At 48.1% G+C, this 25,859-nt stretch overlaps 1 protein-coding gene across 2 annotated transcripts in view; it reads right to left on the reverse strand.

Moving 5' to 3' along the window:
- LOC140471328 (activin receptor type-1B-like) overlaps positions 1 to 25,859 on the reverse strand; it is a 59,430-nt gene that overhangs the window by 6,820 nt on the left and 26,751 nt on the right. Inside the window, exons 2-6 of one of the 2 annotated variants that reach the window (XM_072567334.1) lie at positions 10,044 to 10,274; positions 6,714 to 6,962; positions 5,621 to 5,851; positions 4,551 to 4,718; positions 27 to 183 (exon numbers count right to left, since the gene is read on the reverse strand). In XM_072567334.1, coding sequence (XP_072423435.1) covers positions 27 to 183; positions 4,551 to 4,718; positions 5,621 to 5,851; positions 6,714 to 6,962; positions 10,044 to 10,274 — 1,036 coding nt within the window. The remainder of the gene's footprint in view (positions 1 to 26; positions 184 to 4,550; positions 4,719 to 5,620; positions 5,852 to 6,713; positions 6,963 to 10,043; positions 10,275 to 25,859) is intronic. The other variant, XM_072567335.1, reaches the window with a different exon arrangement.

The raw sequence follows: 25,859 nt of genomic DNA on the forward strand, positions 1-25,859 counted from the left end.
TGGGAGGGAAGTGAAGGAGCTGGTACCGTTTTGTGCCCACTCTCTGATTGGGGGCAATGTCGATGGTGTCAGTCAGCGAGTCATGCCTGACAGCGAGGCCCAGGTCAGCAATCGCGCATGTGCCATTCTTCTTCACCAAGATGTTTTTGCTCTTCAGGTCTCGGTGGGCAATGCCAGGCTTACCTGCAAGGACACAAGGTAAACAGGGGATCACACGCACACACACACAAAGCAGAAAAGAAAAACCGCAAATCAATCAACACACTCAGTGGGACCCAGCGGAAATAACTCTGCCCAGTGATTTCTTTTTCATAACAGATTTTTAAAAATGCATTGCTCTCCAATGTTGCTGGACATTTCCAATTGTGTCTTCTTTTTCCCCCCCCCTCAAAAGAAAAGGCCTCAAGCCAATAAACACCCCTGAACATCCCTAGGGAGGTTTTTAAGATTAGATTAGATTACTTACAGTGTGGAAACAGGCCCTTCGGCCCAACAAGTCCACACCGACCCGCTGAAGCGCAACCCACTCAGACCCATTCCCCTACATCCACCCTTTCCCCTAACACTACGGGCAATTTCGCACGGCCAATTCACCTGACCTGCACATTTTCGGATTGTGGGAGGAAACCCATGCAGACACGGGGAGAATGTGCAAACTCCACAGAGTGTTGCCTGGAGGCAGGAATTGAACCTGGGTCTGTGGCGCTGAGAGGCAGCAGTGCTAACCACTGTGCCGCCCACCAAGGTCTTGTGACAGTGGGTAGTGCCCCCACCTCGGAGCCAGAAGTTCAAGCTCTGCTCCAGGACTTGATGGACAAGGAAGGTGCATTTCGACACACAAAGCAGCGGAGGCCCCACATGTTCCAAAAGGGGGCAGTAAGAGTGGGAGACTATACCAGCTCAGCTACATTGGAGCCTCCAGCATCACTCTCCGTTGCTCCAGACAGTAACCGAGGTGCAGATACAACATTTGCGTTACCACAGCAGCTCAAGGCACCCCAGACAAACCGTATTGCTGATCCATCACACCCTTTGCCAACATGCCAAGACATGCGCAACTTGCCCAGACATCCACCCTCTGCGCCAACCCAAATCTTGGCTCAAGGCAGCACCCGGTCTATAGCCATTGGCACTCCCTGGCAGGGGTCTCATTTGCCACTCGGGAGCTTGCAGTTTGTGGGCTCGGTGCGTACTCTTCCTGTTGTTCTTGCTCCATCGTGACGGGTCCTGCTGATTGGAGGGCGGTAACATTGAGCAGAAGGTTCCCTCCCATAATTGAGGCAGAATCCCCGAGGGCAGCACGGAGACACGGTGGTTAGCACTGCTGCCTCACAGCGCCAGAGACCCGGGTTCAATTCCCGCCTCAGGTAACTGTCTGTGTGGAGTTTGCACATTCTCCCCGTGTCTGCGTGGGTTTCCTCCCACAGTCCAAAGATGTGCAGGTTAGGGTGAATTGGCCATGCTAAATTGCCCGTAGTATTAGGTAAGGGGTAAATGCAGGGGTATGGGTGGGTTGCGCTTCGACAGGTCGGTGTGGACTTGTTGGGCCGAAGGGCCTGTTTCCACACTGTAACCTAATCTAATTATACTGGGGAGGCGATATCTCAGGCGAATGGCACAGAACGTTGGAGCGAGTCGTGGAGCCCAAGCAGAAAACACTTGTGCAACAATAACGGATGGTAAAACTGTGGGAACTCCCCCCACGAACGCGGTTCCATCACATGGTGGATTACAGATCCGGAGACCTCTGGATAACCAAAGACAATTCGGGTGGGTGCTTTGTAGGGATCACCGACTGAACGGAATCAGTGGCTGCATCAGGAAACGGATGGCTAATCCACCCTGACCTGTACACCTTTGGACTGTGGGAGGAAACCGGAGCACCCAGAGGAAACCCACGCAGACACGGGGAGAATGTGCAAACTCCACACAGACAGTCGCCTGAGGCGGGAATCGAACCTGGGACTCTGATGCTGTGAGACAGCAGTGCTAACCACTGTGTCACCCACAATTACCTGGACAACAACGGTCTGTATGAAATTTGCATGCTCTCCCAGTGTCTGTGTGGGTTTCCTCTGGATATTCCCATTTCCTCCCACAGTCCCACAAGATTGGGCATACAGGTGTTCAGGGATGTGCAGGCCAGATACGTTAGCCATGGGAAATGAAGGGTTACAGAGAAAAGATAGGTGATGGGGTCTGGGTGGGATGCTGTTCGGAGGGTCAGTGCGGACCTGTTGGGCCGAGTGGCCTGTTTCCACACTCTAGGGATTCGGTGATATGCTGGTGAAGAGAATCCCACCGGTGCCTGGTGACCTCGTCACACCACAGCCACCATGTGCTTGGCGAAACACTAAGCACTTCCACTGGGCTGCAAGAGACTCAATCCCAGCCCGCCATTACCCAGGTTACAGCAAAACCATAACAACGGAGAATTCAGGGATCAACAACATGGCGGCCTTCAGACAGGACCTCATGGAGCCTGGTGTAGAATAATAGGACAAGGGAGCTTGGTCATAGAGGTACCGATAATGTGCAGTTTGGCAACGCAATTTGGCTGTAACATGATTGGCAAACGGTTTTTTTTCCCCCCCAAGAGAGGCATGAACTGTAATGAGGACAGTGCTGTTCAACGTTGGAAGAGCTTTAACATTAAGAACGCTATTGACATCATTGTGGAGGCCTGGGATGATGTCAGCAAGGCCTGCTTGAATGCAGTTTGGCAGTAACTTCATGATTTTAAAAACTTTGAACCATCAGAGGAGCTTCCAGCAGAGAACATAGTATTGCTCTTGCAAAGCAAGTTGGAATTTAACTGATAATTTTTGGTGATGCCCCTAACCCTGTTTTTCCCCTAGGCCCCGTTATTTTTATTGTGAGATTCTCTTGAACACGAGGTCACAAGAATGTAACTACCAAGTTATAGCGGAACAGACTGTAGTTTTTTTTTGACTTCAGTGGTGAAGCGATCACATTCTATCCTCCTGTACATCCCAAGGTACAAAAGAGTGGAGATCAGAGTGGTTTGAGATGATGGGAGGATTTGAAAGCAAGGACAAGAGTAAGAGGATTAAAGAGAGATGTGAATCCAGACCCACAGCAACATGGCTGACTGACATGGACTCAGTCTAGCAACACATGGGCCAAACCAGGGCAAGGATGGCAGAAGTCTCTCCCACAACAGCATCAGTGAACCCAGATGGGGTTCTTCCAACAATAAAATCGATGGTGGTCACCACCATCTGGCTTCAAAAACAGATTTCAGAGTGGCATTTAAGTTCTGCCAGCTGCCATGCTGGGCTTTGAACCAATGCCCCAATAGTGTCAGTATGGGTTTCACAATTCCTAGTACAGTGGCAGAACCATTTGCGCCACTTTCAGGCAGAGAGTCAGTGGAGTGGATGTTTACAGTGGGTACCAGTTCCACACAGCTCTAGGACAATGCTGGGGGGAGTCCTGGGGTTAGCAAAGACACAGGGTGCTACCATGAGCTTCCTCACAACCCACCTTCAACTTAACTCCATACCCCCTTTCGCGCAGTGTTCAAGTCTAGCCTTCCCTCAAAATGCGGTTTCCGACACAAGCAAGCTCCCACATTTGAACTACCTCAAGGCAAAGCAGCGTAAGAGAGAGTGAATGCTTCCTGTTGTGCAATTGCGTTCCTGTGCAGGAGGGAGTGGTAGAGAATTTAATCCCTCAATTTGCAGAGGGCTTAAATCTGTGGCCAGAAAAGTGGCTCACCCGGCTCGCCCGTTAGTCACACAGGATGGGGCTGGAACGGTTTCTTTGCAGAGTGGCACGGCCCTCTTCCTGTGCTCTCCCTCAGATTGAGGACAGTTCAATAGGTTGTCTTTTTTTTGGGGGGATAATTAACTTTCCGGCCTGCTGTCACCCTTTGCTGTCCAACTGCGCACGGGTAATCTGCAGAACCCAGGGAGCCAGCAGGAGAGAATCAGCATTGCAAAAAAAAAAAAAGGTGCCCACTTCCCTTACATCTCCAGGGGGAGTCGTGCCAACATTCAGCTTGCTGTGATGTCACTGACCAGTCACCTGCTAACCATACTGAACCAATCTCGGTCTCAAAACTGGGTGGGGGGGCGCAAAATTTCAAGATGGGTGGGGAGGAAAAAAAAAAAAGAGAAAGAGAAGGAGATGCCAATTTGGTCTGACATAAGAAATTCTTTTATTCAGGCTAGGGAATCTTTCGAATTCTCTACCAGAGGGCTGAATCTTGGGGTTTGGTCAACAGAAAAAAAAAGGGTAGAGTGATAGATTTGCTGCTGACCAGAGGCACACAGGGTTATGGGAATGCAGTGGTTAAGCACGTTCAGTCACAAGATTAAAAACAGATACAAGAAAAGGAGTGTTCCTTGCTTTTGATTGGATTTGGATTTATTATTGTCACATGCGCCCAAGTACAATGAAGAGTTTTGCTTTGTATGCAGTACAGGCAGATCAGACCGAAGATAGATTACACAGTACAAAGTAGGAGCTGCAATATAGCACGAGCAATTTTCCAAGTAGGAAAGGACACCACAATCTTGCCTTACCCTGAGTGCCCACAATCTCCATATGCAGGTGCGCCAACCCACTGACGGCAGAGAGCGCCAACTTGATCAGGCCTTCGACAGTGACCGTATACCTGTTCAGGTAGTCGAAGAGGGAACCGTGCTCATGGTAGTCAGACACCAACCACAGCTGAGTCCATGTCCCATTATCTGGATTGCAAACACAAAATAAAAAGTTACAACGAAAGCAACACAACTTAAAAATAAAACTGACACAAGAAAGGGAGGGCTCTTCGTAGCAACCGAGGCAAAACGTTCCCAATTCAGAACAACCTCATTAATCAGAGTGACAGCAAGGGAACAGTAGTCCTGCTCCATACATCTCCCAACCAAAATACTTCTCATCTTTTCCTCCTCCTGTACTGGGCTGTCAAAACACATTGGCCAAATCAGATTAGTCAGCCAGGTGTCAGATAGGCCCAAACCTCCTGAAATTTTGACTCACTGTCTCTGATGCCAAGGGCCCAGGCTCCAGAATTTTCCCCGAGGCCCTCGCGCTGGAATGCCTTCCCTTTAAAAAGGGAAGTAAAAAAATTCTCCGTTCTCCGTTTAAGACACTTCTAAAAGAGGCACTTATTGGACCATGATTTCAGTCACTCTTCTCAAATATGCTGGGATGTGGCACACTTTCAAATTCTGGTCAGGTAATCTTTCTTTGAGCGAAAGATTTTGCTGTTTTAGGGAGAGGCATGGGAACAGCGCAAGTCACCGTTTTTGTTTAAAACTTGCGTGCTCGGACGATAATTGAATCGCATTATTTGTCAAAATTTGTTGAGACATCAGTTGGATCCACTGAACAAAACGGAACTGGTCGCATGACCCCACTCCCCCACCCACCACTCCTCTGCCAAAATAGCAGCTTGAGAATATCCCAGAGACACTGAATGCCAGCTAGCACTTCAGAGTGCCAAGGCAGTGGCAGTGCCATGGATCTCAAGATCAGCCGCTCCATTCCATTTGGGGTAGCAGTGTTACCCCTTTAGGAGGTTGACACGACACACAAGATGGCCATTCAGCCAGGAACACCAAGCCAAACAAAATGGCTGCCATACCTTTATTGTCTGCAGCGATGAATCCCAAAATATTTTCATGGCGTAACATGACAGTCTGGTAGATCTCCGCCTCCCTGAACCACGAGCGCTCTTCCCGGGAGGAGAAGATTTTGACGGCAATGTCTCCACCTCGCCATTTCCCACGCCACACTTCGCCAAAGCGACCTTTGCCGATTATTTCTTGGAGGACAATGGTCCTGGCGATGGTCCGGCGCACGAACAACGGCAAGCCTGCAGGGAGAACAAATCATTGCCCATCGATTCCCAGGCCAAGCCTCGAACGTTTTGATCAGCCACATGCCGCCATTTTGGCGGGCGGAGCTGCCGAAACACTCACGCAGCACCACACGGGGGAGCTATTCCTGAAAAAGGTGCTGACAGTAACCAGACAGGAGAAGTCAATTCTGCAAGCACAGACTAGGAACAAGACGCAGATAATGTGACCTTTTCTCTCCCCCAGGGGAGGGGGGGAAGGTGGTGATGATAAATATTGCCCAGAGGACTGGAAATACCTCTCCAGCTCTTCTTCAAATTGGCACCAAGGGGGAGCTTGGATGTGAACCTCAAAAGTGCAGGCAAAGAATTGGGTTAATGCCCCAAACAACAATAATTCAGTCAGGCAACACGCCCTCAGGGGTAAAAAAAAATCAGCTGGTTTTCCATGTGATTGCCCACAGAGAGGGGGTGTGTGGGAGCACGTGCAGAACAGCAACGTCAACTGCCATGGTGGCTCTCAGAGTGCATCGTTGGAGTCTCTCTGACCACAGAGTCAGCACCTTCATGAGGGGGGAAAGAGAGCAAGTTAGGGGGGGGCGCGGGGGCTGTGGAGCAGTAACACACCATGTGGGAGTCTTCATGAACAGGGGTCGTGGGCCATGTTGAGGGGAGGCAAGGTGGCAATCGCACCTTTGACATTCAGTCGGTCACCAGAATGCCTTCATTCTTGAGGAAACAATCAATCAGTCAGAACGAGGGGGAGGGTGCATGCGAGGGCGAGTCATTGATCCAACACATTGCCCACCCACCAATATCATCCCCTCACCCAGCCAACCCCTCACTTCACACGGCAACCCTAGCTAACCCTGAGCCCTACCAGATCCCGAGCCTGAAGTGGTCATATCGAACATGAGGTCCTTCAACGACTTCCCCTCCGAGACGTACATGTGGTCGCAGGATGGCTCCTCCATATCCAATTGGTTGCGGTCATGGTAGGCTCGCTGGTGATGGTAGTGGCACAGGAAAACCGTCACCATCAATAGCACACACAGGAGAAACACTGGACCAGCAATTACTGCAGCTAACTCCACTGGGCCCCAGCCATCAAATGCATCATCTGTTGGACCTGGCGTTGGGGGTAAGAGACAACGAGAAAAGGCAGCGGTTAATTCAAATCAAAATGTCCACAGTTACAAACATTTCAAAATGGCCGCTCACACAGCTCTCTAAACTTCAAACAGGACGTTGCTCCCACCAACGTGGAATGAAATTGTCAAACATACATCGGGGGGGGGCACTCTTCGGTGTTTAGTCATAACTTAAGTCCTAGAAAAATGATGCCAACCCCAGCTTTCCATCGTGCCACTCATTGATGGTGACATGGGAAGCTGGCTGCCAGTTTCCTCAGTTTGAACTGTGGCACTGCCTAAAAATCAACACAAAACGCTCACAGCCATCCGCCCCTTGCACGTCAAGAGTAATACCAGGAGGTCTTGCCACCAGAAGTATTGAGAGAGAGGCTGGAATGCACCCGTCCAAAAGATGGATGGGCAGGAACATGGCACTGACCTCATGTACTTACCCCTCAAACCCATGGTGCCACTTGATGTTCAAGAGGATAAAATAGTGGTACCAACAGCACATAAATGCGCCCCCACCCAACAGTGAAGCTGTACAGTGCCAGTAAATACCCACAGTCAGAAGGTCAACAATGCCAAGCACCACCCTTGTGAAGAATTGCAGGCTCCAACCAGCATCGTTGGGCAGACAAAAGGAGAAACTTCCCTCAGCAAACCGATTTGCCATTTGCGCACATGCAGCTCAAGCCCAGAGGCACCACAACAAAATGGCGGCTTCGGAGCAGTAGATCCGACTGAAGGAAATGGGGAGGTAGTCACCGCGGGGCCGGGGGTGGGGGGGAAGTGAGGGGGAGGGTGAAGAAACATCACTTATTTTTCCTGAAAGGTTTGCGCTGGTTGGTTGGCAGATTCCGATTGGTTTAAAAAAAAGTTGCTGCCACGGAGAATGTACTCATCAATGGCAATTGACAGTTAACAGTCACGCTTCGACAAACTTCAGGAGAGACAAGGCACAAACTAGCAAATGGCTGCCATTTTATTTTGTGGAGTTGAAACAGGTGCAGTACACATCCACGTTCTCTCTCTCTCTATCTATGCAAAGAGTGGGCCCCTCACATTCGGATCGGTAGCTTCTGGTGCATGCACGAGCTTGACTAATATTGCGATATGGGTTATCGGCATAATGCTTTACGCACACCGGATTAACCAGCAAATATTGTCCAATTGCAGAACTCCATCTAACGTTGGGTGCAGCCAGTACTCTGCTCGTCTAGGATGCGTTGTTTGATATAGGTCAGTCCGTAATTTGGGACAGACTGCCCACATAGCTGGCACTGAATTTCACACACTACACTCGGTGGCACCATCCTATTGGTGGCAAACCCCTCCTAACATTGCTGCTGCACACAGTGTCATGCAACCTTTTTGAGACATCTTGGCACCTTTCAGACTTTAAGCCCAGGGGTTTGGGGTGACATACAAGAAAACGATCAGATCAGGTTAACGGCTATCCAACAGATAGCTTTGATGCACCATATTTCAGTGCCAGGTTTACATGGTGAACAAATATTTCAGGGCCTTTTTACACCATCACCAATAGACCCCATCTTATCCTACGTGGAACTGTAGGAATCTCAATTGACCAGTGAATGTTGGTTTGCACTCAACAGTAGGGGAGAACATCTGGCCAATTTTCTCAAGTAAAGACACACACACAAAAAAAAGGTACATATTGTGCCAGTTTAAATTCAAGATGGGCAATAGCCATTTCTTGGTTCCTTTTTCAAGATATTGCCCTGAGCAGCATCGATTTGCTTGACGAAAAATTTAACAGAGTGTGGCTGTTAACTGTCAATCAACAGCAATAGGGGCATTTTTTTTTTCATAGAAACACCTCGACCAGAGTCCAATCGGAACTCCCATCCTCCTGCAGGAGGAATGTCAGCTTTCCCTTCAAATTGGTGTTCTTGCAAACTGTCCTGATGAGTGGCAAGATGAAATGCTTTCACAAAAGTAGGTCTCGGTTTCTCAATTCGCCTTCATTTAGCGCACGTCTCAGCAGGCTCCCTCTGCAATATTTCAGGACCAATGCGCCACCTTGAAATGCGCTTGCGGTTGGCACGTAGGCAAACACTGCCACCATTTTGCGCACAGCTTTCCCAAACAGAGGCACGATCGAGAGACAGTTACACAAATCGTTCAGTCGTTGAGGGGGGGGGGGGGGGGGACATATTATTAAAAACGCATTGGCCAAGACAGCAGCTCACTTGTCGTTTTATTTAAAAAAAAAAAGAGGATAATGCATAAATACCAACCTGATACAGGTCTAGGTAGGCCTCAACTAAATGTCTCCGAACAGGCGATTGGACAGAAATTTAGGAATGCCCACGTGCCAATATAACAAACTTGGTTGAGTGTTTTGAGGAGCTAGATAGACCTAGGACACAGCCTTCTTTAGAGCCAGAGCAGGCTGGGTGTGGCTTGGAGGTCAATGGGCCCCTCAAGTGCTTCAAACACACTCCCTCGACTGCACAGTATATAGTTGACCCTGGCTTCAGTTGGCAGGACACCCCAGAGCAGCGACAAACTGTAGCCCTCGTTTCGCAATCCAGTGCTTCATGCTTAGGGGGCTCTAGGTCATAAATTGGTCACCTCACTCAACATGCATAGCCCCAAAACACCCCCAGCCCAAACTCTGGCTGCTTAGACAACCCGAGATGGTGCCAGCATGGGAGCAACAAGAGCACATGAACAGCTTTTAATTTCAAAACCCCAGTGCCCAGTTGCTGAACACACCAGACTGGGCATAGTTAGCCCAGTCTAAACCAATCCATTGATAGCGTGTGCTGGCAAGACCTGCCCAGCAGGCAGTGTTGAAACCAGACAACAGAGGCAAAAACAGGCATGGAAAGGCTGTACCAATCGCCCAAGGAGCGTACGGAAAGCCGCTACTGGGGAAAATGTGATGGGAGCTCACAAATCAGGAGTGCCGAGGGTGGACTGGCCATTTCTTGGGAGAGGGGACGGTGGCAGCAGGGGACATCAAAATGGCCGCCAGAACCCTGAGCTCAGGAGAGGGGCGAGGGCAGGTACGGTAATAAGTTACTGGGAGCTTCCCTGGAACCTACCTTCTGGAGGAGGTAGCTCCAAGTTGTTGCAGAAGTCTTTGTAACAGCAGATTGTAGTCACATACTCTTTGTTATTCCGACAGTAGATAGGTGGAACCAAGTCTTGGGGCCGCACGCACACTCTGATCTCGTGCTCAACGCCCCCAATTCGGGAGAGGGAGGCCAGGCACGCCCCATCTGTCTCACAAGTTTGGTTTGTCTTCAAACAATCCTTACAAAAGCACTTCAACGCTTGAAAGAAGAAAAAAAAGAAGCCTTTTAGACTCTAACAGAAAAAGAAATCAAATGGACTCTGCTCCCACCTACAGTGGCCTCAAGGCCCATCCAGGGCAGAGAAGCCAACTTTAGGATAATAGCTCTCATGTCAGTCAATACAATTGGGCGCCATCACAATGCAGCAGGTTTGTGGGACTCATTGGAGTGGAGAGGGTTTTAAAAATAAAAGCCAGCCACCCAGATCCCACAAAAAAATTAAGAAAAACAAACTCAAATGGTTCCTCTTACGGCAAATCAAAGCAAAGTCAAAATCAAAACGTTTCCTGTATCCCCAACCCCTCACCGGCCACCCTGCACCCTTCCCGATTTCAGCCAACTTCCAGAGACCTCAATACCAGAGAGAGCGCCCCAGACATCAACACCGGGGTCGCCCCACGCTCAGGGTAAAATGGCGCAAGCTGAAAGTTGCGCGTGCACAGAGCACACAAGATTGCAACGCAGCGATGCTTCGCTTTAGCGCGGAGACACAAGACAGATTGGAGCACGGGACCTAGCACCACCGCAATCACGCCCACAGGGTTAAACAAAAGATGGCCCAAAGTCAAACTCCATTCATCGTGCAGACAAGTTCAATCAGCCTGGGACTTACAATGATAAATCCTCGGTTTCCCATCTCACTAAAAACACAGAACAGTACAGCACAGGAACAGGCCCTTCGGCCCATGTCTGTGCTCACCACGATGCCATTCGAAGCTAATCCCATCTGCCTGCACACAGTCCATATCCCTCTAATCTCGACCTGTTCACGTGTCTGTGTAAATGCCTGTTCGATGTTGCGATTGTATCAGGTTTTACCACCTCCCTTCGGCAGTGTGTTCCAGGCATCGACTACGGTCTGGGTAAAAGGCTTTCCTTGCACATCTCATTTCACTTCACCACCGTCACCCCCCCCACCCCACCCCCTAAAACCATAAACCTACTCCCTCTAGTATTTGACATTTCCACCCTGGGGAAAGAAAAACACTCCAGTCACCCACCCTATCCATGACCCTGATAATTTTATCAGAACTGCACACAACGCTCCAAATGTGACCTCACTAATGTTTTATACAGCTGTAACGTGACCTGCCACCTTGTATACTCAGTGCCCTGCCTGATGAAGGTAAACATGCTGTATTGCCCTCTTTCCCACCTTACCCACTTGTGCTGCCCCTTTCAGGGAGCTATGGGCTTGTACCCCACGATCCCTCGGGATATCAATGCTCCTAAGGGTCCTGCCCTTTACTCTATACTTTCCCCTTGGATTTGACCTCCCAAAATGCATCACCTCACCCTTGTCAGGATTAAACTCCACCTGCCATTTCCCTGCCCAACTTTCCAACTGATCTATATCCTACTGGACCTTTAACAACCTTCCTCACCACCCATAACTCCAACAATTTTTCCATGTTATCTGCAAACTGACAAATCAGACCTCCTACATATATACAAGCTCCCAGCACTGATCATCGCAGGGCACTACTGGTCCCAGATCTCCAGTCAGAAAAACATCCCTCGACCCTCTGTCTTCTACGGCTAAGCCAATTTTGCATCTGTAAACATTTCCCTCCCAATTACAATCCACAGATTATAGCTGGCAATTCTAAATACAGGCAGGTGGATAAGCTGTTCGAGGAGGTGAAAGGGCAAGTTGACCCTTGATATCCACTGACACACAAAGCTCAGGTTTGTGTGTTTAAACCTGGAATCACACATGGGATTCACGTACACATTCAAAATGGTATTGCCTATTTCAACAGACTGTTTCCAAAGAAGTCACACATTTACTCAATCCTATCACCACTTATTCACAAAGTCCACGTGACTATATCGCACAACCATAGCATAGATTTAAGGGAAGGGGCAGGAGGTTTAGAGGGGACACGAGGAAACACCTGTCTCCCCCAGAGGGTGGTGAGGAATCTGGAACTCCCTGCCTGGTCAGGGTGGGAGAGGCAGAAACCCTCAGCACATCGAAGGAGGACTTCGATGGGTCACTTGTGATGTCCAAACATACAAGGCGATGGGCCAAGTACTGGCGAATGGAATTAGAGTAGCTAGAGGGTTGATTTGGAATAGCGTAGACTCGATGGGCCGAAAGGGCTTTTCTGTGCTGTCGAGCCCAGTAACTGACATTTAAACTAAAGCTAGTGATCATTTTATCCAATATTTCATGCTCGCATCTCCAACTGTTAAACCATATTTTGTAATTACCAGTAAACCTGCTTTGTCTCTTTTTGCCCTTCGATTGTCTACAGACACACACGCAGTCTCTCTCTCTCTCTCCTTCAGGAGGCATATGGCGCACTTGCCTCTATTAGCCAACACATGGAACGCAAGAGCTGGGAGTTTAGGATAGGGCTGTAGATAACACTAGTTAGAGCAGAGCTGGAGGACTGTGTGCGGTTCTGGTCACTGCACTACAGAACGGATGGGATTGCACTGGAGAGGATGCAGAGGAGATTCACCAGGAAGTTGCCTGGGCCCAGTGTGAAGAGAGAGACTGGATAGGCTGAGCTTGTTTTCTTTAGACCAGAGACAGCCGAAGAGGGATCGGAGGCGTACAAAGTTCAGAGGGGCACAGAGAGAAACTCCATCCTGCTCCTGCAGCTACATTGAATCACCTTGCTTCGATCTGGGGCACAGACATGACATAACCAGGGTCACACGAGCTCCCTCGTATCACACATGACCACATAGGCAGGTGAAGGGGAGGAGCATATAGAAATAAAGGAAGGCTTGCTTTTACAATCATATAGGGCTTTGGTGGGATCATATCTAGAAATGTGGTGTGCAAATTTAGTCTTCATATTTCAAGATTACATTCAAATTGGAGGTGGCACAGCAAAAGTTCACTCAAATCGACCCCATAAAAGGAGAGACTGGAGTAAATTGGGTTGATATTCTCTGGAGTTGAGCAGAACGAGCAGGGATCTCATGGAGACAGAATCTATTCTGAAAGGGGATTAGTGGTGCTGGAAGAGCACAGCAGTTCAGGCAGCATCCAACGAACAGCGAAATCAACGTTTCAGGCAAAAGCCTTTCATCAGGATGAAGGGCTTTTGCCCGAAACGTCGATTTAGCTGCTCGTTGGATGCTGCCTGAAGTGCTGTGCTCTTCCAGCACCACTAATCCAGTATTTGGTTTCCAGCATCTGCAGTCATTGTTTTTACCTCCATTCTGAAAGGTTTGGACCAGGTCTGTACTGAAAAGATTGCTGCCCTTTGACTGGGGTTATGTAGGACACAGGGGGGAGGAAAGAGGTCTCAGGATAATAGTTTAGTGCCGAGATCAGGAGACATGGCGGGGGGCGGCGGAATTCCTCCACTGTTGAACACATTTAAAAAAGGGGAGGGGTGGGGTTGAAACATCAACCACAATTGTATCAAATGGAGGAGCAGATAGGCTGAATGGTTTCTTTAATGCTGCCAATACAGTGCCCCATCTTCTCGAGGTCAATGGAGAAAAAAAAAAGGTTGTTCATTTCTTCCACTGCTTGAAAACAGATTTTTTCCTCTTTCTTATATCCAACATCTTTGATTTACTTGGTGAACAGAAGTACTTTTTTTAAAAAAATATATATAAATGTCCCAGAGGACTTTTTTTTTGCTTAGTAATATTATCAGTAACAGTAAACTGGAAGTTAGCTTCCAATCCCTGGCAATTACAGGGTGGCCGAGCAAGTTTCGGCCTACTCCTGCTGGTTTCTTCTCTTCTTGTGAACAGCAGCGAGTTGGACTGAATAATGGGCCAGGAGATGGAAGGAGCAATTCAGTTTCAATCCCTTTCCATGTTAAAATTGTGCCCCCTGCCCACTCGACAAGAGTTAGGGCAAGAGTGGGGGGAGAGAGAAAGAAGGGGCTCACTGCAACATTAAGGTCAATTGCTGACTAGGCCTCAAAAGTGCAGAGACACCTCAGTTAGCTGGACCAACCGAACACATTTGGAGGAGACAGAGAGGGAAAAAATCAGAAATGTCATGGGCAGTTTGGAAACAGGAGGGGAAAAAAAAAGGTAAATAGAAAGAGGGAATGAGGAGACTAAAATGTGAAGGTGGGAAAAAGGCTATAAACTTTGGAATGCACACAATATAACAACAGCGAGCATTGATTCACTTTGCAGAGTGGTAGTCGGGACAACCTTCCTGCGAGAGTATCCACTGGGGAGTGGAAAATCCCTCTCAAACCATCAGGAGACCACACCTCAAGCTGGGGAGGGTGGGGGTGGAGAATAAAAGAAGAAAGAAATTCCAGAGCATGGGGCCCAGGCCAGCGAATCACAAAAATTGGGGATACTAGACAGGTTAGAACAAAACCCAGATAGAGATCGAACAGCGGAGAACTGAAAACAAGGCTTCAACATTTTATTCAAAAAAAAAGAGCTGAAGTCTCACTGGAGTGGGCACCACAGTAGGGTCAGCAAATGCCCAAGCAGATGTGGTCAAGTGAATGCGCTGGTCACCCACGCTTTGCATGAGGCGCTCTCAGACTTAAAAATCAACAAGTTACTCTTCAGAGAGTCAGTGTGAGCTTGTTGGGCCAAGTGGCCTGTTTCTGCACTGTAGGGTTTCTCGGATTAATGGGGACAAGACATTGTGAAGCCATCACCAAGATTATGGCGAGAGCTAGCTGCTGGCAACAATCCAAAATGTCAGCAAAAACAAAACACAAATCCCATCATTTGGGAAGGAACTTGTAACAAGGTTTCACCCACCCCAACATAAAATCAGTCTGCACTTCCTCGTAGTGATTTAGCAAGTGTATTGGGTTGCCCTGCTCAGCGCCTCCCAGTGTCTGGGATGAATGGGTGTAGGAAGGCCTCAGGTAGTGTGTGTGCGTGTGAGAGAGAGTGAGAGAGAGAGAGAGAGAGATACAGGAAGGACTGTAAAAAGTTAGACACTATTTTGTTATTTTCTGCCTTTATGTTGTGTTTTGGCTCATTTGTGTTTTAAGATGGCACCAAAGAGTCCCAATACACGTCGCACATTTATCTGGTTACAAAATACAATGAATATTATCAATGATGGTCATGGCTGATCCAATCACCCTCAACTCCACTTTCCTGCCTTTTCCCAGTAACCGTCGATCCCCTTCCCCCATTTAAAGAGAAAAGAAACAACACTTGGACTGGCATCTTGCGCTTCATTCCACCCCCCCCCCAACCACACAGCATCAACACCCAATCCAATTTCTAATATTGGTTTGGCATCCACCGACTTAGTGCACAGACACGACAGGCCCTGTGCCCTTAAAATCACAAGGACTTAATGCTGCCACGACGCCAATTTGAAGTGTTAGAACAATTCCACCATCGCAGCAGGAAGGGACCATCCCTTTTCAATCTAGAGCCTATGGCTGCTCACCTTGTCATAAAACCCAAACTCCTCAAAAAAAAAAAGCAACCTTTTAGGGAAAAAAAAAGGGTCAGACCTCAGTCAGTGCACCCACAAATGCAACCGTTCCCAAAACAAAAACATCCAGTGACAATACACTGGTGCGTCCCAGCACCACAAACATCAGCTTCCAATCACAGCCAATTCGAGTTACACTGCTCAGCATCCCCTGTGAGAATCCAAGTGGTCGTTCGAAGGATGGAAGATCTTTCCAAAGTCTGCCCTGCAGATTCCTGCTGGAAACCAGAATCGCCGTGACGATGGATGCCGGTCCCATATGACCACTGGACGCCCCCAAATGAGGTGCCCTTTTGAGATGTAGTCACTGCTGTTCATGTTGCAAACGCCGCAGTTAATTTGTGCACAGCAAGCTCCCACAGCCACCTGTATAATCTGCTTTTGCGACTGCAATTTGGGTGGGAGGTGGGGGAAAATTGGAGAGAAGAAAAGGCAGTCCGCGGGTCACGAATAGGTTCTGTCCCCGTTGCTGTTCGGAAGTTTATTTGTAAGCAAGTCAGAACACAGAATAGAGCAGCCGCTCTGAACAACAGGAAATAGGGCTGGGGTGGAATGCTCTTCGGTGGGTCGATGTCGACCCAGAGGGCCAAACAGCCGCTTTCCGCACTGTCGGGAATCTCAGATGATCAGATCAGCCACGATCACAGACTCGATTCTGTTTCTCTCTGTCTCAGCAGGCCCACACAAAAATGAGGGAACCAAATGTGAAGACAATACCAAACAAGGAATTCTGCTGAAAAAAGGTAACACCACTTCACAGGCTGCAGTATGAAAATCGAGGAACTGGTAAACACCGAATTCTGTTTGGAACCAAAAAGTAGAAAACCAAAAACAAAAATGGATCACAACTGCTTTGGTTGGTACACGCATCAAACCGGGACGATTAGTGTTCCAAGGCACTGCACAGAAAATGTAAATCGTACAGAAACAGCCACAAAGGAAAGGGAGGGCTGGTAAAATGGCACCTCTAAACTTGGCCAGGAAGGTAAAAAGGTAGACGTGAAAAAGCAGGAGATGTTAACAGAGGAAAATCCATGGCATCATTCCTGGAGAGCAAGAGGGACAGCCACCAGTAAGAATGGTCGGAAAGGCAGGAGAGGTGATGGAGAAAAGGCAAGAGGGTCAGATAGCAGCAGAAATGGGGAGGGGCAAAACGAGAAAAAGGGGTTTGAAGACTGGGTGAGCATTGTGGGAGATGGGTGGTGTGGAGCCAATGTGGATCAATCAGAATACTGGGTGGGAGGGCTGGTGGGGTAGATGGTGGAGGGGTGTGGTGGGATTAAGAGAACACAAGGCATGTCACTGCTGGAAATACACAGCACCCTGAATAGGGAGAGGCAAACAGAGCAGTGGTATCAAAGCTGACTGCAGCTTGAGACAAGGGCTTGCATCCGAATTGTTCATCTCTTTCCACATGTGGAAAGTGATTGGGATGCATTTCCAACATTTATAAATCCTGTCCCCTCCAATTTCTTCGTGAAATATCAAATCGATTCTTGACAATCCCAGTTGTGAAGACACAGAGCATGCTAATTTTTAATTCATTGCAAACACTAAAAGGTTTGGAGGGGGGTCGGAATAAGGGGAAAGGAACAGAACTCCCATTCCTCTCACTCAGTGGTAGAATTCCTGGCTACTGGAGGGTGGGGAAGAGACGGAGCGCTGAAGATACAAGAGGACTCATTCCCAGAGCAATGTCACGTTATTCACTTCAAAACAGACACAAAAACCAGCTCACACTGGGCACTTACTGACAGGCAGCTCAGAAGGGAAAAAAAAAGGAAGGATAGCAACTTTCTAAAAAAAACCCCACCCAGCTCAGGACTCCAGACCCCAGAGCAAAGCCAATGTCGAAGCTCATCTCAAGCTCATGTCGAAATCACCAGGGGATGACGATTATTCCAGGAATTTGACAGGAAGCATTCCCTTCTTGTGTGCGTAATCCTGGGGGTGGGGCGATGCAAGGGCAGCTGCCCAAGGCTTGGCACCATCTTGCCCAGAAACTCATTCTTCACAAATCTGACTCCCTAATGCTTTGAGCCCCCTTCCAGGATTCACTTACTGCAGAAGCCCCCCCCACCCCACCCCCTCCCAAACAGGGGTTGCCAGCTAGAAATCTATGGGGGAGTGGGAGGTGTCAGCAGATAGATTTGGATATCCCCCAACATTTTCACAGCAACTCAGGCCAACAGGGCACAGGACATGGCATAGAAGGTGCTCACTGGTTGGCCCTGTTCCATTACATGACAGGCACGATTGGGTAAAAGAGTCGTCATCGCTCAGATGTTTTGTCGTTTAACTCAGAAGAAATTTTTTTTAAAAAGGGGTCAGAGATAGTGTTCCAGCTTTCTTCCTTGCCTGAGTCAGACTCTAAATCCTGGAGCTCAGCTGCAGAAAAAAAAACCCATCACAATACATGTGGGCTGCATCTAGACACAGATAACAGTGCTGCCCAAAAGTGTCTCAGGGCAACTTCATTAAAAATAAAATAAATAATGTACCAAAGTGTTTTCTCTAAAATCAGCCTGAATTCACTCCTAATACCAGGGCTGTCTCGTTTCAGTGAATCAAGAACTGGCCCCAGCTTGTGAGGCCATTGAAAAATAGGAACAGGTGGCAGTTAGTCAGCCTCTCGAGCCCACTCTGCCATTCGTTAAAATCATAGCTGATATGGTTGGGTCCTTCACCCCACTTTCCAGCCTTCGAGAAGAAAGTGGTTATGGGTTTGGAAGGTGCTGTCTGAGGATCTTTGGGGATTTTCTGCAGTGCAGCTTGTAGAGGGTACACACTGCTGTTACTGTGGGGGGAGGGAGTGGATGTTCGTGGATGTGGGGCCAATCAAGTGGCTGTTTTGTCCTGGATGGTGTTGAGCTTCTTGAGTGTTATTGGGGCTGCCCCCACCCAGGCAAGTGGGGAGGATTCCATCACACTCTTAACACCTTGTAGATGGTGGGACAGGCTTTGGGAAGTCGGGAGGTGAGCAGGTTTCCTAACATCTGACCTGCTTTGGATGGCTGCTGTGCTTATGTGATCAACAGTATCCCCCAGGATGTTGATAGTGAAAGAATTCAGTGACAGGAACACCATTCGATATGGAGCAGCTAAACTCTCCAACTCTCTCAGTACGGAAGGGGTCTCCCATCATTTTTAATACTGTGATCCCCTAGTATTAGATTAGATTAGTTACAGTGTGGAAACAGCCCCTTCGGCCCAACAAGTCCACACCGCCCCACCGAAGCGCAAACCACCCATTCCCCTATACCTACCCCCACCTAACACTACAGGCAATTTAGCACAGCCAATTCACCTAACCTGCACATCTTCGGACTGTGGGAGGAAACCGGAGCACCCGGAGGAAACCCACGCAGACACGGGGAGAATGTGCAAACTCCACACAGTCAGTCGCCTGAGGCGGGAATTGAACCCGGGTCTCTGGCGCTGTGAGGCAGCAGTGCTAACCACTGTGCCGCCCACTCAAGTCTCAATTATATGAAGGTTACAAAGAAGTCAGAGGTACTTGCAGATTTTGCCCTGGTTCTGGAACATCCCCTCAGCAGCTAGTCAAAACTTGGATGTTTACATAAGATTATTCCTCTGTCCCCACACTCACTGCAGTTCAATCTACTCAACCTTTCCTCAAGATGAACCCCTCCATCCCCAGAAGACCTGCTGTAACTTGCCTCCAGTGCAAGCGTAACCTTTCCTGAGTAAGGAGACCAAACCTACACCCCGTACTCTAAACATAGTCTCACCAGGGCCCTGTACCGACGCACCAAGACTTGCCTCATCTTTGGTTTACAGAGGAACCTTGACTATCCGAAGGACACAGGTGGGAAGAATTTCATTGGAATGCCGGATAACAATTTAGCCAAGCATTGGAACATTGCGATCTTGCCGAGTAATGCCAAACTCAGATAATCAAATGCTGGATAATGGGCAGCACAGTGGTTAGCACTGCTATCTCACAGCACCAGGGACCTGGGTTCAATTCCCACCTCAGGCGACTGTGTGGAGTTTGCACGTTCTCCCCGTGTCTGCGTGGGTTTCCTCTGGGTGCTCTGGTTTCCTCCCACAGTGTAGGTCAGGTGAATTGGCCGTGCTACATAGCCCGTAGTGTTAGGTAAAAAGGGGTGAATGTAGGGGTATGGGTGGGTTGCACTTTGGCGGGTCGGTGTGGGCTTGTTAATGTAATCTAATAATCAGAGGTTGCTCTATTTATTTGCCAAACTCAGTCTCAATTATATGAAGGTTAAAAAGAAGTCAGAGGTACTTCCAGATTCTCCCCTGGTTTTCAGTGGGTGGCAGAGGGGTAGTGTCACTGCATTAGTTACCCAGAGGCTTAGGCAAATGCTCAGAGGACAGTGGATCAACTCCTATCATGTGACAGCTGGTTGAATTTAAATTTGGTTAATAAATCTAAAAACTGGTGAGAATAAAGTCACATTGGAAAAACCCAAGTGGGCTGACCAACGTCCTTTGGGCAACATTTAGTAATAGGGAAGGAAATCTGTCGCCCTTACCTGGTCTAAAAAGTTAAAAATCACAACACCAGGTTATAGTCCAACAGGTTTATTTGGAAACACTAGCTTTTGGAGTGCTGCTCCTTCATCAGGTGGCTGTAGAGAAGAAGATTGTAAGACAATTCTTACAGAATTCTGGTTTAGACTACGTAGGACAACATGATAGAGTCTGAATTGCCCCCCTGAAATGGGGGGGGGGGGGGGGGGGGAGCAAGACACTTAGTACAAGGGGCAATTAAGGATGGGCAGTAGGGGAATCACAGTATTAAAAATGGGCAAATGGACAGCAATGCCCCACCTGAAAGAAATAGAGAAACATAAAAGATCTGTAGCAAAAAAAAAAACAGGTGTACACCCATTGCCCATCTTGAAAGAAACACCCCAATGCTTCTCTCCTGCCCCACACAAACAGGTAGGTACCTACAATACAGGCCAGTCTAGATCTAATTACATGGTGGGAATTGGTTTGAGGGGCTGAACGGCTTCCTCCCACGTCAATGCACAACAGGTTTGAGGTTATCTGCAGCAACACGTGAAAACAGACACTGACACAGCACAATAAAAGCCACACACACACACACACACACACACACACAGACAGTGATCAGATGAAGCCTTACTTTACTTTGTCTTGAAGAAAGAAAAAAAAAAGCTAAATGCCCTTCAGAAATATTTCCTCGCAGAGCAGGCTAGAGAAGGCAAAGAGTTGCTGAAGGCACTGTCGAGTTCCTCTTGAAAAGGGTTGGGCGCCAAAGGACGATTACAGCGACAGCTGCGAACAGCCTAGTAAGCAGTCGCCATGGCAACCGTGTTGGCTCCATGCAGTCAAGAGAGAAATAGCTGACATCCTGCTGCAGGGCCGGGGAAGAGATTGATTCAGAGTTAGTCGAGAAGTGACAGCACACACACATCAAGGCTCTTCAGCCTCTCCCTTCTCCAACCTCTTCACCCCCACAAAGGGTAACACCAGTGCTCCAAACCATATTCGGCCTTGACAGTGAGGGCATGACGGGCAAACTGCTGCCTATTTCTATGCCAACAGCCAAAGCTTGCCAGCTCCCTGGAGATTTCACCTCATGGGTTGGAGGCCCTCTAACTCTGCTGCGAGAGCGGGATGGTGGGGAAAACGCTAGCATCCATTCTAAAAGACTTAACAGCAGAGGCTGAGGGAGGGTGTTGAGATGCTCCATTGTGATTTGGACTGAGTGAGTGAGGGGTACGTACCTGGCAGATGTAGTAATATGGATAAGTGAGGTTATCCACTTTGGGAGCAGAAATGTAAAGGTGGATTATTCTCTGAATGGCGATAGGTTGGGAAAGTGGGAGGTCCAGTGAGACCTGGGTGCCCTTGTACACCAGTTAGTTACTGTAAGTAAGCCTGCAGGAGGCAAAAAAGGAGATAAATGGGATGTTGGGCCTTCATAGCGAAAGGGTTCGAGTACAGGAGCAGGGCTGTCTTGCTGCAGTTGTACAGGTTAAGACTATATCCAGCGCACTTGGAGATTCCCCCACTCCTACCTATAAAATTCTAACAGGACCAGACAGGGTAAACACAGGAAGGATGCTCCCAATGGAGGGGTAGGGGGGGGAAAAAAAAAAAGAGGGAAAGTCCAGAACCAGGGGGTCACAATCTAAGGATTATGGGCAAACCATTTAGGACTGAGATGAGGAAAAACATCTTCACACAGAGAATAGAGTTTCTACAGTGCGGCAAGCAGACATTTGGCCCATCAAGGAGTCAGATTAGCTCTTAGGGTTAAAAGAGATCGGGGGAGAAAGTGGGAACAGGAGATGGAATTGGCTGATCAGCCATGATTAATAGGGGAGCAGGCTCGAAAGACTGAATGGCTGACTATTTTCAAATGTCCATGACATCTCATCCCCATTCCTATCCGATCCTCAGTTGCCTCCATTTTGGAGACAGAGCCAATTGGGGGAAAGTAAAAAAAAAGTAATCAAAAATTTTCTTGAGCTGATTTTTTTCTTTTACGACCATGAAATTAAAAACAAAAACAAACCTATTAATGCCATGATTAACTTCATCCTGGATTCCTCCAAAAGTCATTCATCCCTGGATATCTTTGTGCCCAGTATGCAGGTAATAAAGAGAGAGATGGAGAAACTCCCTCCCTATGGCCCAGGGAATCAATAAGTATTCACAGCAGCAGGACAGATTATTTCGCCAGACTATGTCATGCCATCCATCCTTACCTCACTAATGTTGGCCTAGTTTCTTTCTACCTCATGTTCATCCAGCTCCCTCTTAAATTGACCCATAACTATTTACCGCAGTCACTTCCCCGTAGTAGCCATGTGCAAAGTCTGAACATTTGCAGGTAAAGAATTTTATCCTCAATTGGTTTAGACTACTTTCCCCATCCAAGACGAGACAGGATGAAGAATGCTGCTCGTTTTCCACAGTTTGACCCCTAACCTCCCACAACACAAAAGTACATGGTGTTAATCTGAAACCAGAAGCCTTCCGTTTGATCAAGCTGTTTAAGAACATCTCACACTCTCACGGTCTGCTATTGGCAGATGTCGGAAGGATTCGCCTGTTGACCCTCAACATGTTTGGTCACGTTGGGAATAATACTTTGCTTGACTATAAAGTCCTGGTGTGGGACTTGAAGCCAGAGCACACGCAGGGGTAGGGGATGGACTGAGACACAATCTGTCACGTGAGAGGACCACTATCTTCCAAATTCCCTGACAGATTCATTTCTCGCCACTGTCTATGGGTGGCCCCAACTTTGGGCCCCATTCCACAAATGGAAACCAGTTTTCTTTCTACATCGCCTTGACCGAAGACACTCAATTTAAAAAAAAAGACCTCTTTTGGCAACTCAAGGTTCTTCCCACAGCACCCTCCAAAGCCCCTCAACAAGGACCAGGAGCAACAGATGCACAGGAACACCAACCCCTGCGAGTTCCCCTCAGAGCACCTCATCATCCAGACTTGGAAATACGTCACTGTTCCTTCAGTCTTGGCTGGGTCAAAAATCCTAGAATTCCCCTCCCTAAGGGCATTTAACCTACAGCACATGGAGCTGCCTTCTTGCAGTCACCACCTTCTCAAGGGACAACTCGGGATAGGCAATAAATGCTGGGCCCCAGTCATTGATGTTTACTCTGCAAAAACAGCAGAGATTTGCATTGGGAATGGATACTGACCCTATTCACTTTGGTCTTCTGCACTCTGAAAGGCAAAAAAAGTTATTCAAAACCCACCATTAAGCCATAACAGCAAAATTAAAAGAATCTAAAAAGCAGACACATCCATGCAACGCGGACAAGATCTTTTAAGCATCCAACAGTTTTCTTTACAGACTCCAAATACAAGCCCCGCTACCCCTGAGAAGGGTAAATGGAGAGGGGTTTGATTTTTCTCTCTCCCCCCCCCCCCCCCCAGCACAAGTTAAACACTCATTGTACAGGAATGCTGACACCAGACAGACTGTACAGAGCTCTGGCGTGAGCCAAGCAGCAAACAGCTTGGCTACAGGGTTTTAAATGGAATGGCGTGACACATCCATCTTAAAAGAAACTTCTCAAAAGAAGGAGGTCAGGCTCTCCAGTCACAGGTCAGGATTATGCTCCTGCCCAAGATCCCAATGACAAAAAACAAGGCCATTACACAACCTGGAAATGAAAAAAAGTTCAGCAAGTAGCTTATCAAAACCAGGGACCTTCAACAAATCCAAAATGAACCAGGCCTCAAAAAGAGGCATGGCCTAGCTGAACCACCCTTCCCGCCTCCAGGTCAAAGGTCAAACATCTTCTGACTAAAAAAAAAGGCAAACATCTCCTCAGGGCACAGGTCAGCTGGCGTGTGTCAGTGCAACACCTTTCATAAATCACCAAACAACCCAAAGAGCATTTAACTAAATTTGATTGAGACAGACACTTTCAAAACCAGACAGAGTTCAGCAACTAATGAAGGTCAGCCATAGCAGGACGATAGGTAAATGGGATCTCAAGAAGGTTGGGGCACAGAGTTTGCGCTAACACCTCATTTGATTGGGGGGGGTAGCAAAGAAAAGTAGCCAGTAGTATTTTTCCTCTGTTCAAGTGCCCCCAGATTAGGACGTTATGCTGTTGGCAGTACCCGCAAATGGATGTGGGTCTGGCAAACATTACACAAAAAAAAAATCACCCCCCACAAAAAAAAATTTAAAAACCACAGTACCAACACAGATAATTCCTACAAGAGCCAGTGCATTAAAAAAGGAGGGAATAAAACCAGACCAAGCAAAAGCATTCTCTGCTTTAAAAAGTCAAGATAGATGAACTCTTGTTACGTGGGGAGGGGGTGAGAAAAGGTGGGAATGTGGATTTGAGGTCACAGTCCCGATCATATTTAATGGCGGAGTAGGCTCAACGGGCCGAACGACCTTCACCATTGCCACAATGTCCATCAAATGGCACTGGAAGCGTTCGATCAGATTGGGTTCATTTCTGGCCCAACTTGTTCTCCTTCTGAAAGCACTGGGTCTTGCCATGAATGCTACCACTCTCAGATGTTATAGGTTGCTGTGTTCAATCAGGGGATAGCAAATAGTTTTTGAAATGTCATTCACAGGATGAGGGCATCGCTGGCTGGGCCAGCATTTATTGGGCAATGAAGGATGGGCAGAGGGTGGTTAGGAGCCAACCAGATTGCTGTGGGCCTGGGAGTTATATGTATGCCTGACTAGGTAAGGATGACAATTTCCTTCCCTGAAGGACACTAGTGAATCCAGATGGATTTTTCCCAACAATTGACAATGGATTCAAGATTATAGAGTCAGATGTACAGCTTGGAAACCGATCCTTTGGTCGACCTCATCTACGCTGACCAGATATCCCAATCCAATCTAGTCCCACCTGCCAGCACCCGGCCTATATCCCTCCAAACCCTTCCTATTCATATACCCATTTGGATGGGTATATGTTGTAATTGTACCAGCCTCCACCACTTCCTCTGGCAGCTCATTCACACACACACACACTCCCCTCTGCATGAGAAAGTTGGCCCTTAGGTCTCTTTTATATCTTTCCCCTGTCACCCTAAACCTATGCCCTCTAGCTCAGGACTCTCCCACCCCAGGGAGAGTCTATTTATCCTATGATTTTATAAACCTCTAAAAGGTCACCCCTCAGCCTCCGACGCTCCAGGGAAAACAGCCCCGGCCTATTCAACTCTTCCTATAGCTCAAACCCTCCAACCCTGGCAACGGCCTTGCAAATCTTTCTGAACCCTTTCAGGTTTCACAACATCTTTCCGATAGGAAGGAGACCAGAATCGCACGCAATATTCCAACAGTGGCCTAACCAATGTCCTGTACAGCCGCAACATGACCTCCCAACTCCTGTACTCAATACTCTGACCAATAAAAGGAAAGCATACCAAACGCCTTCTTCACTATCCTATCGGTGACTCCACTTTCAAGGAGCTATGAACCTGCACTCCAAGGTCTCTTTGTTCAGCAACACTCCCTAGGACCTTACCATTAAGTGTATAAGTCCTGCTAAGATTTGCTTTCCCAAAATTTATCGCATTTATCCAAATTAAAAGCCATCTGCCACTTCTCAGCCCATTGACCCATCTGGTCAAGATCCCACTGTAATCGGAGGTAACCCTCTTCTTCG

This window comes from Chiloscyllium punctatum, chromosome X, assembly GCF_047496795.1.
Source record: "Chiloscyllium punctatum isolate Juve2018m chromosome X, sChiPun1.3, whole genome shotgun sequence".
Classification (NCBI taxonomy): Eukaryota; Metazoa; Chordata; class Chondrichthyes; order Orectolobiformes; family Hemiscylliidae; genus Chiloscyllium; species Chiloscyllium punctatum.